We start from the raw sequence: 19,619 nt of genomic DNA, 5'->3' as shown, positions 1-19,619 counted from the left end.
AAAAAAAAGTTACGGAACTCAATCGCGACCATCCAAAGTATTTTTGGAAGATTTAGATTGAAAATCAATTATGACCGGTAATAATTAATTGTGATTAACTTTTTTCTAAAATTTTTTTATTAAAATTTGAACCGTCCAAAATCAGATTGAATAGCTCCGTGAAAAAAAGTAAGTCCCGATGATTGAACTTGCAACGTGCCTATCTGAATGGAAAACGTGGCACCGACTGCACCGACATTAGTGAGGGAACCAATACCTCACAAATACTACAGTATCTCATAGGAAATTTGTTCTTTAATGAGATCTTTTTATTATTCCTCTATATAGAGGAGATTGGCTCAAGAATATTTCAAAAGCACAGAACCTGATGTAGCTAGGGAAGTTCAATAATAAGTCTTGAGTTGACCCCGGTCAAAGCGTTGACCATTCTATCAGAAGAAGATGACACGAAACGCTAATGAAGTGACACGCCGCAGAATTGAAACGTTGTCCGTCCAGTCGGAAGAAGACTTAAGACTGAGAGAGAGAGAGAGAGAGAGAGAGAGAGAGAGAAATTCCTAGTGAGAGACAGTCTCCTCTAGGGCTGTCAAGTGAATCGACTCAGAGTCGGAACATTTTTTTAAAAAATAAATATTTATTTCATATTTTTAAATTTAAAAATAATGAAAATAAAAAATAATTTTTTGATTTTTTTTTTGTACCGTATTAAAGATTTCATTGAGATTTTTCAAATAAGATCCATATTACACATTTTTAAATTTCAATAAGATTATTATTTTTGAGTTTGAAATTACCTTCTTAAAAAATAAATACTTATTTCGCGTTCCAGAAAGGAACCTCACACAAAGCAATTCCAAAGGGATACTGCGGCCTTGGTTTCTTCCGTACCTCTTGTCCTTCTGCTTCACCCGCTTAGACCACTCCTCCATTTCTCTCCTCTTATACCAAACGCTTACCATTCTCACCTCTCCTTTTCACATCTTTTTCCCTTAGATCACTCCTCCTTTCTCTCTTCTTTTACCAAAGGCTAACCATCCTCACCTTTCCTTTTCACATCTTTTTCCTCTTACGTGGAATATTTGGACTTCTCATTTTCATACCTACCGTAGCTAAACCTGAATAATGCACAAAATAGAGTCAATTATCCAACACGTGGAGGACTCAAGGCCCTGGGCGTGCTGGAAGGAAACTCGTTTCTTTGAAGTTGTTTCCTAGCAAAATTTTGGTAGTCCAGGTGGAGTTTGCCCACGGGCCACGTTAGGTTCGAAATCTCATTGGTACTATCAATTATTATGCGATCAGTTCATATGGAGTTTTGCGTCAGCTTTAATCAAACAATCTACAAGTGAACAGTGGGATTTTTGTTTTCGAAGGGAAAGAAGCAGAGACGGAGCTATATACAAGGCGTGCAGGGGTCGTCTATATACAAGGTGTATGGAGCCACGGCCCCCGCGTAGTTTCGGAGTTTTTTTAAAAAATTGTTTTAAGATTAGTTGTTTTTTGTTTGGTAAGAGCAACTATATATTATCTTTTTTGAATTATGTGTTATTTAGACATTTAAATATTTTAGGCTGTGTTCATTTTGCGTCCTAAAATCTAACCCCTCTCTCTCTCCGCACCAACCTCTCTCTCTCCGCACAGTCTCCAATCAATTTTTTCTTCAATTATTATCCTCATTTCTCTTTCTATCTCTCTACTCAGTATCCAAAAAAACCTCTCTCAAAATCCAAACCAAATAAATTCTTAGATTTTCGAATCTTGAAATTTTAAAATTTGTTGTTAACAACTTGGCCCCCGTGTCTAAAAAATTCTGGTTCTGTCCTTGGCAAGAAATGTTAGTTGTAGTTAGTGAGGGTTAAAACCAACGCTAATGGATAAGGGTGTCTGATCTTGGGTTGATTGAAACTCAATTAACAGGGTCTTCATTTTTACGCATGGTAGAACTTCTCAATAAATTCAGCAAAATTTGGATCATCGAAGTGAGTCCGGAATAATAAACCCACAAAATCCTAAACTAGACCGGTACAATCTGTTTTTGCATAACTGGAAAAGAGCTGGTTCCTTCGCAACAATACACAAGAAGGAAAAGGAAAAAGTGAAACAGAGTATAATGCAGAACCAGCAAAATTTTATTTCAAATATGGCTTACTATAATTTACAAACAGGATCCAAAAGTCCAGAGCTTGTGCTGTTCTCTTTGACTTTGGTTCGATCTTCACTATCCCTATGGGCCAAGACTCGTGCTTAATCCGGGATAGGATTGTTAATCTTGCTTCTGATAGCCTAATCCGGGATAGCTAATCTAGAGTGAGTACCCTTTTATCCCTGCATATGTGGGTTGTTGTCACAGGGGAGGGATGGGATAACTAATCCGAGAATAATTAATTTTTAGGTATAAAAGTATAGTGGTTTGCCAGGAATTTTTTTTGGGTGCAAATAGGAAATGGGACATGTGGTGCCCGGCGTGCATCCGAGCCGTTCAAACGTGTTTTGAGTGGCCAGGATTAGAGAGAGAGAAAGAGGAGAGAGACTGTTCGACTGAGGAGGAAAAATGGTGTTTGGATCTTGGCTGTCCAAATATGTATTAGACGGCTCAAACACGCACTAGATACCACGTGTGTCCTACCCTTTTTTTTTACAAGGTGCCATACTCTATTTGCACCCAAAAATTTCTCGGTTTACCACATACAAACTACTGCCACTAGCTTTTAAGTTTTAACCAAGGACTAGAGGCTGGGAAGAGTTTTCACAAACTGAGAATGAGGAATGTTAAGGACAAAGAAAATGGACAAAGAATTGACTCTTAAAGTGTACATGAACGGCTCAAATTTATTGTGCAATGCATCTGAATCGTTCATGTACATTTTAAGGGTCAATTCTTTGCTCATTTTCTTTGCACGTAACATTTCCTCTCCATATGGCAACTGCGTCACCATTCTTGCCACCACCTCCACGATCTCTCCCGAGGCCGGTCTCAACGTCGGCTCCTCCTCGACGCAAGCCCGGGCGATGTAAGCCAACTTGACAGCCCCGTCGAACGAGTAGTCCTCGCCCAACGCCTTGTCCATCCATTCCCTCAGCTCCTCCGCGTCCTCGGAGTCCAAAATGGACTTGATTTTTTCAGACAGCCAAATACCCTCTTCTCCCTTCTTGTTCCCGCAAGTAATGGGTTTCTCCCCTGATAACACCTCGAGCAAAACCACGCCGTAAGCGAAGATGTCCATGCTCGGCGAAATCTAGCCGTGGTGGACGTACTCCGGCGCCAGGTACCCTTTGCTCCAAGTCTTTTGATCCTCGGTATCGTGACCGCACCTCTTCAGGCCGAAATTCCCCACCTTCGCGTTGAATTCGTCGTCCAGAAATATGTTCCGGCTCTTTATGTTTCCATGGATGTAACTCGGGATCATTATCTGGTGCATGTAGTGCAACGCCGTGGCTACGTCGAGGCATATCCGCAGCCGCTGGTTCCAGTTCAGGAAGACGTAGCAGGAGGCGATGTGGTGGCTCTTCATCGCCTTCCCACCGTGGAACCAGTCTTTTAAGGACCCGTTCTTGGCGTACTCGAAGACCAGGAACGAATCGGGGCCGTCTGCCGAACACGTCCCGATCACCTTAACGATGTTGGGGTGGTGGCGATGGGTGGCGTCGCGCAAGAGCCCGAACTCGATCTTCGAGAGGGTCTCGGTCTTCGTGCGCTTGATCGCCAGGTTCTTCCCGTTGAGGCGGCCGTGGAAGACGGACCCCTCGATCAGATTGCACGAGCTGAAGTCGTCCGTCGCCTTCTTCAGCTCGTCTATCGTGTAGTTCTCGAACGGCATCTTGCGCGGCATTGCGGCACTGTTTGTGGCCTGACCTTGGAGGCTGCCGTCGAGGGAACCGTGGTCGAGCGAGACCTTTTTGTCGCTCGTGGTTCGGATGCTTAGGCCGAGCTGCTGCAGTTCCAAATCCGCCATTTTACCTGAAACCTGGTCCTTCTTCTTCCCTTGGATCAACAAGTAGGCCGCTGCAACCGCGATGCAAGCTCCAAACAACAACCCACCACCAACAACATAAACCCAAATTTCCCACATTTTTTGATTTCTAGTACTGTGGAATAGTACTTCCCCGGATTCCGAAATCGGGTTCCGGGCTTTTGCGGCCAGGGTGATCAAAGACAGACTTTTCTCTGAGTAGAAGAATCAAGACTGTAGAACATGTGTATAGGTTTCCAATTTTAAAGAAAAAGAAGAAGACCAACAAAACTCTCAATTGGGGATTCTTAGTGATCATGGTTCCACATGGACGCACTAGTAAAATAGAAGAAGAGATTTCTCAGTCTGGGGGACTAAATATTTCGGATCAATACAAAATGGTTCTGTTTGGAATTGAAAGATAGAATTGGCGGGCAAGATTCTTGGGAGTGTAAAACTAATCTATATAGTTGGAACTATTTACAGTTGTTTGGGCTTTCATTGGGCTTGGTTCCAGTGGCTTAAGGGGGAGGCTATTTATCCCAAGGAATGTTTCATTCTCCGATAATCCTACTCTCTCTCTCTCTCTCTCTCTCTCTCTCTCTCTGTTGTCTGCACACTCAAGATCCTCAGGTGATACAAAATGAGATCCACTACGATTTGTTTGACGGTTTGAGTCAGGCTCTGTTCCAGAAACCTTCTTAAAAAATAAGTACTTATTTTGGAATTTCTCAAAGAAAAATAAGAAGGGTTGTTCTAAAAAACTCAAATAAGCAGCTTATTTCACATTTTCAAACTCAAAAATAACGTAAATGAAAAATAATTTTTCAATTTTTTTTTGCACCGTATTAAAAATCTCAATGAGATCTATCAAATAAGATCCATATTGATAGGAAAATTATTTGCGTAAACACATGATTTTTGAGTTTAAAGTTGCCTTAACCAAAAAATAAGTACGTACTTCTTATTTTGTGGAACAAGCCTTATTATTGAACAAAAAATAAGAACTTATTCAAGTTCTGGAACGGGGCCTCATTCATTTTGTTAGACTCAATGTGTTTGATTTGTATAGCATATATATATATAATAACTTCGTATATATATAAGTGAGGCAAAGGATAAGCTCGTAAGAGTTAGCATAAGCTTATAGCTGAAAGAAGGCGGCAGAATTGGTGACTTGCAGACCAAGTTTTCTCACTCGTGCACATTCGATTCTCGAAAACGATGGAGAAAACCCAGCAATACGAGCGGGTATTTGTTGGGAATGCCTTGTATTCTTTAGTCCCACATTGGTTAATTATGTTGTTCCCGTTTTTGTAGCCTATTATAAATAAGGCTTTTGGGGTACTTCTAAAAATTATCTTTTGGGCTTTCATATTGTGGCCTTTCTAGAGTTACGGATTATAGCCGGCTCTTTGTATCTCTTCTTCACGTTGGTTAGTGAATCCTCTCTCTCCTCGCCCGTGGACGTACCCATCTTGGGGAACCACGTATATCTTGTGCCTTTGTGATTTCTTGTTTAGTTTTCAATTTCTCGTTCTTAGCTTGCATTCATAGCGTTCGTTACAACAAACTGGTATCAGAGCCTTAGGTTGCAAAAACTAGGGTTTCGTTTCCGATTGTGGCTATGGCGGCTAAATTTGAGATTGCGAAGTTTGATGGGCAGAGCAGCAGTTTCAGTCTTTGGAGAGTAAAGATGAAGGCTCTGCTAACCCAACAAGGATTACACAAGGTTTTGTTAGGCAAGACTAGTTCTGGAATCAAAGAGGAAGATTGGGATGATACGGATGCCAAAGCTCTGAGTTCTATTCAGTTGAGTCTGGCAGATGACGTTCTTCGCGAGGTGGAAGAAGAAACTTCAGCAGCAGGAATTTGGCTGAAGTTGGAAGGCATATATATGACGAAGTCGCTCACCAACAGGTTATATCTCAAACAACGTCTTTATACGTTTCGTATGCGAGAAGGTATACCTGTTAAAGATCATTTAGACGAGTTCAACCGTATTATTATGGATCTGAAAAATATTGATAGTAAAATTGAGGATGAGGACCAAGCCCTAATTTTGCTATGTTCTTTACCACTTTCGTATGAGCACTTTGTTACAACCCTATTGTATGGCAAAGACACGATATCCATGGAGGATGTTAAGGCCAGCCTATATTCGAAAGAATTGAGGAAAAAAGTGTCAGGTGAGGGTGATGCACATGCGGAGGGTTTGTTTGTTAGGGGAAGAACAACAGAAATGGTGGAGTCGAGTAATAGGGGAAGATCCAGATCATCAGGTAAGAAGAAGGGAAAGTGCAATTATTGTAAGAAACCCGGGCACTGGAAAAGTGACTGTTTAAAACTCAAGGAGAAGGAAAAAGAAGACCAGAAAGGGGGTAAAGTAATTGCTGGAATTGCTGAAAGTTCAGATGAGTCAGATAATGTGTTATCAGTTACAGAGGGCGATTCTCGCTCTAATACCGAGTGGGTTCTAGATTCTGGATGTTCATACCATATGTGTCCGCATAGAGAGTGGTTTTCTACTTATGAGGCGGTCAATGGTGGTACAGTTTTGATGGGCAACAACATGGCCTGTAAGACTGTTGGTTCAGGAACGATTCAGCTTAGGATGCATGACGGTATTGTTAGGACTTTATCTGAGGTTCGACATGTTCCGGATTTGAAGAAAAATCTTATATCCCTGGGTGCTCTTGATTCTCATGGTTGCAAATTCCTTGGTGAAGGTGGAGTTTTGAAAGTCTCAAGGGGTGCATTAGTACTGATGAAGGGTCAAAAGCGTGGTAACCTTTATACACTCCAGGGCAGTACAGTTTTAGGTGCTGCAGCAACGGTTGCTTCATCCAAGGTTTCAGATTCAGACTTGACTCGTTTGTGGCATATGCGCCTTGGGCATATGAGCGAGAGGGGGATGACAGTTTTGAGCAAACAGGGTTTGCTATGTGGCCAGAAAATTGAGAAACTGGATTTCTGTGAGCATTGTGTCTACGGCAAGCAGTGCAGGGTAAAATTCAGTACAGCTGTTCATCGCACCAAAGGCACGGTGGATTATTTTCACTCGGATCTTTGGGGTCCCGCAGAGGTAACTTCTAAAGGTGGTTTTCGATATTTTATGAGTATTATAGATGATTTCTCTCGTAAAGTTTGGGTGTATATGTTGAAACATAAGAGTGACGCCTTTAATACATTCAAACAGTTTAAAACTTTGATTGAGAATCAGACTGGTAAGAAAATAAAACGTTTGAGAACTGATAATGGTATGGAGTTTTGTCTTGGCGAGTTTGATAGATTTTGCAGTGATGAGGGCATTGTGAGGCATCACACAGTGAGAAAAACCCCTCAGCAAAATGGTGTGGCTGAACGAATGAACAGGACTCTTTTGGAGAAGGCACGTTGTATGTTGTCCAATTCCGGATTGGGCAAAGAATTTTGGGCTGAAGCCGTTTCCACAACATGCTATTTGGTGAACAGGTCTCCGTCGACTGCTATTGAGTGTAAGACTCCGTTTGAGGTATGGTCAGGTCATCCAGCTGATTATTCTGTATTGCGCGTTTTTGGGTGTCCAGCTTACGCTCATGTGAATGAGGGTAAATTGGAGCCACGAGCCAAGAAGTGTATTTTCTTGGGTTATGCAGCAGGTGTCAAAGGGTACAGGTTATGGTGCTCTGATGATTTGAAGTTTTTGATCAGTAGGGATGTGACTTTTGATGAAAATTATCTGATTAAGGAGTCTAAGCAGGTTGATGATACAGTTCAGGAACATAGTGTTCCAAAGCAGGTGGAGTTTTTGGGTGAAGCTTCCGACTCAGGGAAGAAGCACATTGAGAAGCCAATTGAAGAGGAGTTCAAGAGTTCAGACACAGAGGTTGATGCATTAGTTGAGCAACCACGCACTATTGCTAAAGATAGGCCAAGGAGGGAGATTCGGCCTCCTGAAAGGTATTCGGCTTATTCTGAGATGGTGGCCTATGCTTTATCAGTTGCTGAAACAGTTGAGTATGAGGAGCCTTCAAGCTATACGGAAGCTATTTTGAGCGCTGAGTCTGCACAGTGGTTTGTTGCTATGAATGAGGAGATTGAGTCTCTTCAGAAGAATCAGACATGGGAGTTAGTAGAACCGCTGAAAGGGAAGAGGATTGTTGGATGCAAGTGGATCTTCAAGCGCAAACCAGGTATTCCAGGGGTAGAAGACGCTCGGTTTAAAGCTCGGCTAGTGGCGAAAGGATACAGCCAGAAGGAGGGTGTTGACTACAATGAGGTATTTTCACCAGTTGTAAAACATAGTTCCATTCGCACTTTACTTGCTATTGTTGCATGTTATGATCTTGAGTTAGAGCAACTTGATGTCAAAACTGCGTTTTTGCATGGCGAGCTTGAGGAACAGATTTATATGCGTCAGCCTGAGGGATTTGTTGTTTCTGGTAAGGAGGATCACGTTTGTTTACTTCGTAAGTCTTTGTATGGCCTCAAACAATCCCCTAGGCAGTGGTATAAGCGGTTTGATACTTTTATGATAAGCCAGTCATATTCAAGAAGTGAGTATGACAGTTGTGTATATTTTCGAAAACTTCCAGATGGTTCATTTGTTTATCTACTGTTTTATGTTGATGATATGCTTATTGCTGCCAAGAGTGTGTCAGAAATCAACAGGTTGAAACAACAGTTGGGTGGTGAATTTGAGATGAAAGATTTGGGTGCGGCAAAACGTATTTTGGGTATGGAGATTTGCAGAGATCGAGTAGCTGGCAAATTATTTTTGAATCAGAAGTCTTATGTTCTTAAAGTACTTGAGCGCTTTGCCATGCAGAACTCGAAGCCAGTCAGTACCCCTTTGGCAGCACACTTTCGACTTTCAGCTGAGTTGTCACCACAGTCGGAGGATGAGGAGAAGTATATGTCTCAGGTTTCATATTCGTGCGCAGTTGGGAGCCTTATGTACGCCATGGTATGTACTCGTCCTGATATTTCACATGCAGTTAGTGTCGTTAGTCGTTATATGGGGCGTCCAGGAAAGGCACATTGGGAGGCTGTGAAATGGATACTACGGTATTTGTGCGGAACTGCAGGTGTTGGTCTATTGTTTGGGATTGTCAATTCTGGTGATCATGCTGTTGGTTATGTTGATTCGGATTTTGCCGGTGACCACGATAAGAGGAGGTCTCTGACAGGTTATGTCTTTACTCTGTCCGGAAGTGCCATTAGTTGGAAAGCTACTTTACAGGCTACAGTTGCGCTGTCTACAACAGAAGCGGAGTATATGGCCATTGCTGAAGCCGTGAAGGAGGCATTGTGGATGAGAGGTTTGCTTTGTGAGCTTGGTCTTGCACAGGGTGTGAGTTCAGTATTTTGTGATTCGCAGAGTGCTATACATTTGACTAAAAATCTGATGTATCATGAGAGGACTAAGCATATCGATGTCAGGTATCACTTCGTTCGGGATATCATCTCACAGAAGCAAGTTGAGGTGAAGAAAGTGGGTACGGCAGATAACCCAGCAGATATGTTGACTAAACCGGTTCCGGTTGCCAAGTTCAAGCATTGCTTGGGCTTGCTTGGTATTTGCAGTTGATCGCCCCTCGGGGGCATTTGGCGAGTGAGAGGTTAGAAGGGAATAGCTATATTTGGTGATTTAGTTCGGTGGAATTCAAGTCAAGGTGGAGAATTGTTGGGAATGCCTTGTATTCTTTAGTCCCACATTGGTTAATTATGTTGTTCCCGTTTTTGTAGCCTATTATAAATAAGGCTTTTGGGGTACTTCTAAAAATTATCTTTTGGGCTTTCATATTGTGGCCTTTCTAGAGTTACGGATTATAGCCGGCTCTTTGTATCTCTTCTTCACGTTGGTTAGTGAATCCTCTCTCTCCTCGCCCGTGGACGTACCCATCTTGGGGAACCACGTATATCTTGTGTCTTTGTGATTTCTTGTTTAGTTTTCAATTTCTCGTTCTTAGCTTGCATTCATAGCGTTCGTTACAACAGTATTCAACCACTTCGACGACGACGGCAACGGCAACGGCAAGATCTCCCCCAAGGAGCTGCGCCTCTGCGTGGGGTCAATGGGCGGAGACCTGTCGGAGGGGGAGGCGGAGGCGACGGTGGTGCTGATGGACTCCTACGGTGACGGCGAATTGGGGTTCAAAGACTTTGTCAGACTGATCGAAGGAGGAGAGGAGGAGGAGGAGGAGAAGGTGAAGGAATTGAGAGAGGCGTTCAGGATGTATGAGATGGGAGATGGGTGTGAGTGCATTACACCCAAGAGCTTGAGGAAAATGCTGAGGAAGCTTGGGAAGAGCAATACCAGTATTGAGGAGTGTAAGGTGATGATTGCTCAGTTTGATTTGGATGGAGATTAGAATAATGATGTCGTAGATTTTCCATTTTAAGCAGAGATTTTAATTACTTGGGGATTCATTCATTGTATTTTTTGGGGCCTTTCTAGGCCATTAATGGTGTTACTATATATATTATGGACCCGGGGACCCTACTGAGCGGCACCCCTGCCAAGCGGGTGCTGAGCGATCAATCCGGCCTTTCATCTCGGAATCAACAGCCCCGGATTGAAACTTTTTTTTTCTTTTTTTTAAATCCGTTCGGCCCATATATATTATTTTTTATTTTACTTGATTAATTCTTTGTATATGCTCCTATATTCCAACTATTCAGTTTATGGGTTCAACATCATTCTCTATAATTTGTCCAGTGGATTCATGTTTTGGTTTTCAAACATACATATGGCGGAATTCACGGCGGTATGCGTTTCGAATCCTGATCATTGGTTGTTTTCGATAGGGCTGTGGTTTGAGCAGCGGAGTTTCAGATTTTGGGTGTTTAGGGCTTTGAAACATTTGATCCTATGATGAAGAACTCAAAGAAAACAACTCACAAATTTTATTTGAAACGCGCAGCTCTGTGAAAGAGTTTATCTCTTACCAGAATCGTATTTTTCCTTCCTTAAAGAATAAACAGCAGAGAGGATATATACAGTAGCTGGGTTGAATGAGGTGACAATAAGCTTTAACCATGGTAATACCAAAGTTGCTAGCTGTTGTATTTGGCCCAAAAAAATGACTTCACCATTGCTATTTGAAATTGACAGCGTAGAATTTTATGTTACATTTTCTAGTACTAAATTTTTGACAATTGACAGTGCCAAGGAATTTGGCACCGCCGGTGGACTTCTTGTACTAGGTTTTTTTTTTTTCGAAATCTTTTTTTTTTTGAGAGAGGGCAAGAGGGTAATTTCGAAATCCTTCTCTGTTTCTCCTTTTTCATGGCTTCCAGAAACTACCCTTTTTTTTCTGTTTCTCCTTTATCATTTGGTCATTCTCCCCCATAAGAATGCTCCTACGTAAAACATAAGCTAGCTTCGCATAGCGTGTTGAAACTCAAAATAGGTAGTTTGTTGGCACAATTTTGCGTTAAATTCAAGGAATATTGCTACCTTCTGAATATATGCTCCATAAGTCCATGTCATTTTGTCAAGCATAGGTCTTCCTTGCTTTGCATTGGCGGATAAGATTATCGATTTCGCTAACTTGCTCCCGCCGAAGGCAAAAAAAGCCTATTCAGACCAAGCTGCGAGACGGTTTTTCTTTAAACCTAATTGAGGCGTGAATTACACGCTTTTAATTGGACCGAGAATAAAATTAGTAAGACGAGCGTAAATTGATCCGGACACGCTTTATTGCGAAATCAGATCACTTAGATGTAGTGGACTTAACCAGAACACGTGGAGGTACGGAATCACTTGTTACAACGTGCACTGTTTTTTTTTTTTTTACTATAAACTACTAGACCACAATTAGGATGTATATGAAAGAACAATCATTCTATCTCCACATCTACTTACACACCTAATTACATATCCCCACTCACAATAGAGTGGAGCCCACACACACTACACACTCAGTGTGTGTGGGATCCATCCCTATTGTGAGTGTAAGTGTGTAATTGGGTGTGGAGTTAGAATTTTCGCTCAAAGAAATTGAATAATAATTGAGGGAGCAGACGGGTCAAAATGAATGGAATTAAAAATAAACTACTACTGTAGTACCTAATGTGGAAAGAACAAGTGGAGTATCTTCTTGGTACTAATTAACCCCACTGATCAATTAATTAGGATTGACAAGTTAACCAGGACAGAATTAAGAATGCGTATTATGCTTTCTAAATGAGAAAATCTTGTTTACAAGGTAGCTGTAAACAAATGTTTACGGAGCTCACTCGGCCGTTCAAAAGTGTTTTGGACGGTTTGAATTTTAAAAGAATTTTTCGCACGAATAGTTAAACTATTCTTAATTGTCGAAGCAGAGGGCTGAGATTGCACAGCTCTATAAATAGGCTGTTTGCAGCTAAACTGAAAATAAGTTTCTCTCGAAATACTACTAATTTTTAATGAGAAAATCTTCTTTACGGCTGTTCTGTAAAGAAGAAATTACGAAGCTCAATCGCGGCCGTTCAAAGTATCTGTGGATAATTCGGATTGAAAACCAATTACAACCGGTAATACATGATTGTGATTTAACTTTTTTTCGAAAAAATTCACTAAAATTTAGACCGTCCAAAATCGAAATAAATGTGGGAGATTGAACAACTCCTGTTTAGGGAGGCTGGGTCAAAAAGTAATATAAGTCCCGATGAATGAACTTGCAACGTGCCTATCTGAATGGAAAACGTGGCACCAACTGCACCGACAGGGAACCACTACTTCACAAATACTATCATAGGAAATTTGTTCTTTAATGAGATATTTTTGCTATTATTCCTCTAAAAAAGAAAACAAGGAGATCATTTTTTAAAACTTACTACTGTATTATATAGAGGAGATTGGCTCAAGAATATTTTTAAGTCTTGAGTTGACCCCGGTCAGAGCGTTGACCATTTTATCGGAAGAAGATGACACGAAACGCTAATGAAGTGACACGCAGCAGGATTGAACCGTTGTCCGTCCAGTCAGAAGAAGAAGACTAATTTAGAGAGAGAGAGATAGAGAGAGAAATTCCTAGTGAGAGAGACCGTCTCCTCTAGGGTTGTCAAGTGAATTTAATCGACTCACACAAAGCGACCAAAGGGATACTGCAGCCTTGGTTAATTCCGTACCTCTCGTCTTCCTTCTTCACCCCCTTGGATCACTCCTCCATTTCTCTCCTCTTTTACCAAACGCTAACCATCCTCACTTTTCCTTTTCACATCTTTTACCCTTTAGATCACTGCTCCATTTCCCTCTCCTTTTACCAAAGGCTAACCATCCTCACCCTTTCCTTTTTACATCTTTTTGGCCCTCTTGCCTGGAATATTTCACTTCTCACTCATTTTCATACCTACCCTAGCTAAACCTGAATAATGCACAAAATAGAGTCAATTATCCAACACGTGGAGGACTCGAGGCCCTGGGCGTGCTGGAAGGAAACTCGTTTCTTTGGAGTTGTTTCCTAGAAAAATTTTGGTAGTCAAGGTGGAGTTTGCCCACAGGCCACGTTAGGTTCGAAATCTCACAGGTACTATCAACTATTATGCGATCAGTTTATATGGAGCTTTGCATCGGCTTTAATCAAACAATCTACAAGTGAAGTCTGGTGGGATTTTTGTTATTGAAGGACAAGAAGTGTTAGTTGTAATTAGTGAGAATTAAAACTAACTCTAACGGATGAAAATAAATGGTGCCTACCAATGAGGTATCACTCCACTTGCTAAAATGGTGGGATTGGGTCCTAGTGAATTAGTCAAACTCCACTTGCTGAACGATATGATTGGGTTCCTACCAATTAGTCGAGGTACACATAATTACGTAAACTGGCCCATATACCCGAAGTTATCCAAAAAGAATTCTCATAAATTTAAGAAAAAGAGGCTATTGTATCCGAAGTATTTTCAGGAAGTTGTGGCATCCCAAATTCACAGAACGTAGTAAAACTGCTAAAAATATTTGTAAAAGTTTACAAAACCACACTTCTAATAGTGTTCGCACTTTTTAAGCTCTCAAATTATAAACTAGGGGTGAGCATGGACCGGATTAGTTTGGTTTGGACTCATAGTAAACCAAGAACCAAACCACTATCTATGGATTATAAATTTGAAAAATCAAACCAATCCACAAAAAATATAGGACCAAACCTATCCAAACCATTAGACTGCGGTTCGATTTCGGTTTCGAACTACGGTTTACTTGAAACTGAGATATCATCTTCGTAAACTATTTAAAGTACTCAAAATTGTGGAGATAACTAAGAATTGGTTTTTTCATTTATAAAAATATAGGAAAATTTAAGAATTAATTGAACCGTGAAATCACTATTCACTGAATGAAGCATTATATATTTATACTCCATGTGCTTTTGGTGTACCACAATTATAGGAATGAGTTGTGATATATAGAAGTTTATACTAAAATTTGTTGGCAGTAAATGAATACTAAATAGAATGGTGGATTGAATAGATTATTAATTTAGGAAATTAGTTGATTATATATAACTCTCATGTATTCTTGGTGTATCTATATTAAATGAGTTATATAAATATACGGTTCGAATTGGTTTGGAACCAAAATCATTAACATAAATTCATAAACCAAATCATTTAACACGGTTTTCAATTTTTTTAAACCGGAACGGCGGAATCAAACCACACTACTAAAAAACCAAACCAAATTATTCGGTTTGAATTGGTTTGTACTGGATCAGTAGTTTGACGGATTTTCACCGGTTGTCTAATATTGTGTTGATTGATACTCAATTGACATGGTCTTTTCATTTTTTCGCACGGTAGAACTACTCGATTAACTCAGCAAATAAATGATCTGGATCATCGAAATGAGTCCGGACAAAAAATCCTAAACTAGACCGGTACAATCTGTTTTTCCTAACCGGAAAAGAGCTGGTTCCTTCGCAACAATACACAAAGGCCCCGTTTAATAACAATGATAGATGGGTGAGATTCGTTAGGAGATGGGATTAGGATAGTGATTGGTAATGAGAAGGAATTGATAATGAGAAGGGATTCATAATGAGTATGTTTGTTTGAGATGGAATTGGATGATGGGATTATTAATATCATGTTTGTTTGAGATGGGATTAGATGATGAGATTAGATTGATAGAAGGAATTAGTAATGAGAATGGATTGATAATGAGAATGGGTTGAGTTTGGACTATTAATACCATCTCCCCCAGGGTATTCCTAATACCCCCTAATCCCCGGCTTGCTAGTCCTAAGGACTAGTAATCCAACTCATTTTTGGTTACCAAACACAGTATTAATAGTCCCATGAGATTGGTAATCTAATCCCAAAAGCTAATATGGTTATCAAACGGGGCCAAAAGGAAAAGGAAACAGAGTATATATAATGCAGAACCGGCAAAATTTTATTTCAAATATGGCTTACTATAATTTACAAACAGGATCCTACATAGTCAAGAGGTCAAAAAGTCTAGAGCTTATGCTGTTCTCTTTGACTTTGGTTCGATCTTCACTATCAAGACTCGTGCCTAATCCGGGATAGGAATCATAGGATTGTTAATCCTGCTTCTGATAGCCTAATCCGGGATAGCTAATCTAGAGTGAGTACCCTTTTATCCTGCATATGTGGGTTATTGTCACAGGGGAGGGATGGGACAAGTAATCCGAGAATAATTTTTAGGTGAAAAAAGTATCCCTCCAATGTAGTGGTTTGCCAGGAAATTTTTTTGGGTGCAAATAGGATATGCGACATGTGGTGCCCAGCGCATCTGAGTCGTTCAAACGTGTTTTGGACGGTTAAGATTAGAGATAAAGAGAAGAGAGAGTGTTCGACTGAGGAGGAAAAATGGTGTTTGGACCTAGGCCATCCAAACATATTTTGGACAGCTCGGACACGCACCGGGTACCACATGTCCCATACTCTATTCGTACAAACTACTGTTAACCAAGGACCAGAGGCTGGGAAGAGCTTTCACAAACTGAGAATTCCTCTCCATACGGCAACTGCGCCACCAATCTTGCCACCACCTCCACGATCTCTCCGGCGGCCGGTCTTAACGTCGGCTCCTCCTCGACGCATGCCCGGGCGATGTAAGCCAACTTGACAGCCCCATCGAACGAGTAGTCCTCGCCCAACGCCTTGTCCATCCATTCCCTCAGCTCCTCCGCGTCCTCTGACTCCAAAATGAACTTGATTTTTTCGGACAGCCAAATACCCTCTTCTCCCTTCTTGTTCCCGCAAGTAATGGGTTTCTCCCCCGACAACACCTCGAGCAAAACCACGCCGTAAGCGAAGATGTCCATGCTCGGCGATATCTCGCCGTGGTGGACGTACTCCGGCGCCAAGTACCCTTTGCTCCAAGTCTTTTGATCCTCGGTATCGTGACCGCACCTCTTCAGGCCGAAATTCCCCACCTTCGCGTTGAATTCGTCGTCCAGAAATATGTTCCGGCTCTTTATGTTTCCATGGATGTAACTCGGGATCATTATCTGGTGCATGTAGTGCAACGCCGTGGCTACGTCGAGGCATATCCGCAGACGCTGGTTCCAGTTCAGGAAGACGTAGCAGGAGGCGATGTGGTGGCTCTTCATCGCCTTCCCACCGTGGAGCCAGTCTTTCAAGGACCCGTTCTTGGCGTACTCGAAGACCAGGAACGAATCGGGGCCGTCTGCCGAACACGTCCCGATCACCTTAACGATGTTGGGGTGGTGGCGATGGGTGGCGTCGCGTAAGAGCCCGAACTCGATCTTCGAGAGGGTCTCGGTCTTCGTGCGCTTGATCACCAGGTTCTTCCCGTTGAGGCGGCCGTGGAAGACGGACCCCTCGATCAGATTGCACGAGCTGAAGTCGTCCGTCGCCTTCTTCAGCTCGTCCATCGTGTAGTTCTCGAACGGCATCTTGCGCGGCGTTGCGGCACTGTTTGTGGCCTGACCTTGGAGGCTACCGTCGAGGGAACAGTGGTCGAGCGAGACCTTTTTGTCGCTCGTGGTTCGGATGCTGAGGCCGAGCTGCTGCAGCTCCAAATCCGCCATTTTACCTGAAACCTGGTCCTTCTTCTTCCCTTGGATCAACAAGTAGGCCGCTGCAACCGCGATGCAAGCTCCAAACAACAACCCACCACCAACAACATAAACCCAAATTTCCCACATTTTTGGATTTCTAGTACTGTGGAATAGTTCTTCCCCGGATTCCGAAATCGGGTTCCCGGGCTTTTGCGGCCAGGGTGATCAAAGACAGACTTTTCTCTGAGTAGAAGAATCAAGACTGTAGAACATGCATGTGTATAGGTTTTCAATTTTAAAGAAGAAGAAGAAGAAGAAAGCCAACAAAACTCTCAATTGGGGATTCTTAGTGATCATGGTTCCACATGGACGCACTAGTAAAATAAAAGAGATTTCTCAGACGGGGGGACTAAATATTTCGGATCAATACAAAATGGTTCTGTTGGGAATTGAAAGATAGAATTGGCGGGCAAGATTCTTGGGGGTGTAATACTAATCTATATTTATAGTTGGATTTAGTTATATTTATTACAGTTGTTTGGGCTTTCATTGGGCTTGGTTCCAGTGGCTTAAAGGGGAGGCTATTTATCCCAAGGAATGTTTCATTCTCCGATATTCCTATTCTCTCTCTCTCTCTCTCTCTCTCTCTCTCTTGTCTGCACACCACTTCACTCAAGATCCTCAGGTGATACAAAATGATATCCACCACGATTCGTTTGACGGTTTGAGGTCACTTGTTAGATTCAGTGTGTTTTTATCGACCGTGAAAAACTCAAGTTGATCGGACATGGATATCCATCTAAATGAGGCGTATAGTAGTAATCGCAAAATGAATGGTTTGAACTGTCAAACAGGACTATCGAACGAGAAATCACATGATGGAGAGAGGAACTTACTTTTCAAGGGCTCCTGAAGCATCAAGAACTGGTTTTTATATACATTATATAATTATTAATAATAACATGGGAAGAAGTCCATCCGGGCACGTGCTTGAGACACCTTGATTTGCTCCCTGCCTATAGAATTTAGAAGAAATAAGATAAGATATATAATGGCTGTCACTACATAATTTTGGAAGAAACAAAGAAGTGGACACATCATTTCATGAAGCTTGGACGTCTGTGCGCATCCCTTAGACTAGAATAACAGTAATGCTACACACACAGCATTTATGCACAGATTTTGTGCACAGATTTATTGTGGGGCTCACTACGGGTCCCACACAAATAATTCGAGCCGTTCATTAAATGTAAAACATTTTTTCAAGGGCTTCCGTGAAAAATCAGCTCAATCCGATACTTACAGATGCTCGATTCAATCATTTAACTTTTCATTTGAATTTCAGGATAATGAAACGTTAGATGATTAAATCCAGCACTTATAGGTATCGGATTAAGCTGATATTTCGCGGAGGCCCTTGAAAAAATGTTTTACATTTAATGAACGGCTCGGATTATTTGTGTGGGATCCATAGTGGGCCCCACAACAAATCTGTGCACAAAATCTGTGCATAAATGCTGTGTGTGTAGCATTACTGCTAGACTAAATTTCTTTGGTGATCTGCATCCAGTACTTTCAGCACAAATACCAAATTCATTGAATTTGGAAAGAATTAACTCGTCAAATTAATAACTAGTTCCAATAATTCGATATCGGTAAGGGTTGTTGCATAATTTACAGGGCCCTTACGAATGTCGAACAAGTCAGAATTATTCCTGATTGCGAAGTTTTTAAAGCATGATTACTTTGCACGATAGTCTATCGTTTATGTACATAGTTTTTGAACCGTTCAATAAAAAATTGTTCGGATCAAGCCTTTCCCGATCATTTTTTTTGCTGATTTCTCGCGGGTATCCTTAAAATCACGTTCTGATCACTTTGAGCGGCTCGGATCGTCGCAATTCGATAGGGAAAGGGGAGTCCCTATCGAATTATAGGATCCGGACTGTGTGTGTATATATATATATATTTATTTATTTATTGGATTGATCATCCGTCTCGATAAGACTAAAAGTAAAAAATTATAGTAATGAAAAACAAGAAAAAATACCTAACAATTATTATTTTTTTATTAACAGTACCGTCTAATATGTATTTTTTCAATTTCGGTTCATATTTTTTTATTTTTTTCAATTTCTTCTCTCGGACAAATAATTTATCCCCACAATTACAATTCTCCAGGCTGCGAAAAATTACTCATGGATGCAAAAAATTACTTATGCTCGTGAAGAATTACTTATTGCCGTAAAGAATTACTCATGGCCGCAAAGAATTACACCTGGCCATTAAGAATTGCACGTGGCTGGGTAGAATTTTCCTTGGCCGCTCAAAATTGCACTTGGTCGCGAAGATTTCACGTGGCCGCGCAAAATTGCACTTGGCCGCTCCAAATTGCTCTGGCCGCGCAAAATTGCACTTGGCCGCACTAAATTGCTCTTGGCCGCGCCAAATTGCACTTAGCCTCTCAAAATTGCACTTGGCCACGCAAAATTGCACTTGGCCGAGCAAAATTGCTCCCGGCCGCTCAAATTTGCTTCTGGCCGCGTGGAACTGCACCTGGCCGTGAGGAAATGCACTTGGCCGCGAAAAATTACTCCTAGCCACAAATAATTACTTTTGGCCGCAAAGTTTTGAAAACGTGATTAAGTAAGTTTTTTACAAGAATCCATAAAAAAGTTTTTAAGAATAACTTGCGATTTGAATTATCTTT

At 41.4% G+C, this 19,619-nt stretch overlaps 2 protein-coding genes and 1 pseudogene across 2 annotated transcripts; 1 reads left to right on the top strand and 2 right to left on the bottom strand.

Moving 5' to 3' along the window:
- Nucleotides 1-1,109: 1,109 nt before the first annotated feature.
- LOC131336339 (protein LYK2-like) lies at nucleotides 1,110-4,386 on the bottom strand (annotated as a pseudogene).
- Nucleotides 4,194-10,306, top strand: LOC131336338 (putative calcium-binding protein CML23). Its single transcript, XM_058372127.1, has 2 exons — nucleotides 4,194-4,203; nucleotides 9,918-10,306. The coding sequence occupies exons 1-2, from the start codon at nucleotides 4,194-4,196 to the stop codon at nucleotides 10,304-10,306; spliced, it is 399 nt and encodes a 132-aa protein (XP_058228110.1).
- Nucleotides 10,307-15,847: 5,541 nt separating this feature from the next.
- Nucleotides 15,848-17,056, bottom strand: LOC131336110 (protein LYK2-like). The gene has a single exon (XM_058371784.1). The coding sequence runs from the start codon at nucleotides 17,054-17,056 to the stop codon at nucleotides 15,848-15,850; it is 1,209 nt and encodes a 402-aa protein (XP_058227767.1).
- Nucleotides 17,057-19,619: the final 2,563 nt, after the last annotated feature.

This window comes from Rhododendron vialii, chromosome 8a, assembly GCF_030253575.1.
Source record: "Rhododendron vialii isolate Sample 1 chromosome 8a, ASM3025357v1".
NCBI lineage: Eukaryota > Viridiplantae > Streptophyta > Magnoliopsida > Ericales > Ericaceae > Rhododendron > Rhododendron vialii.
This window is presented reverse-complemented; position numbering and strand designations above follow the sequence as displayed.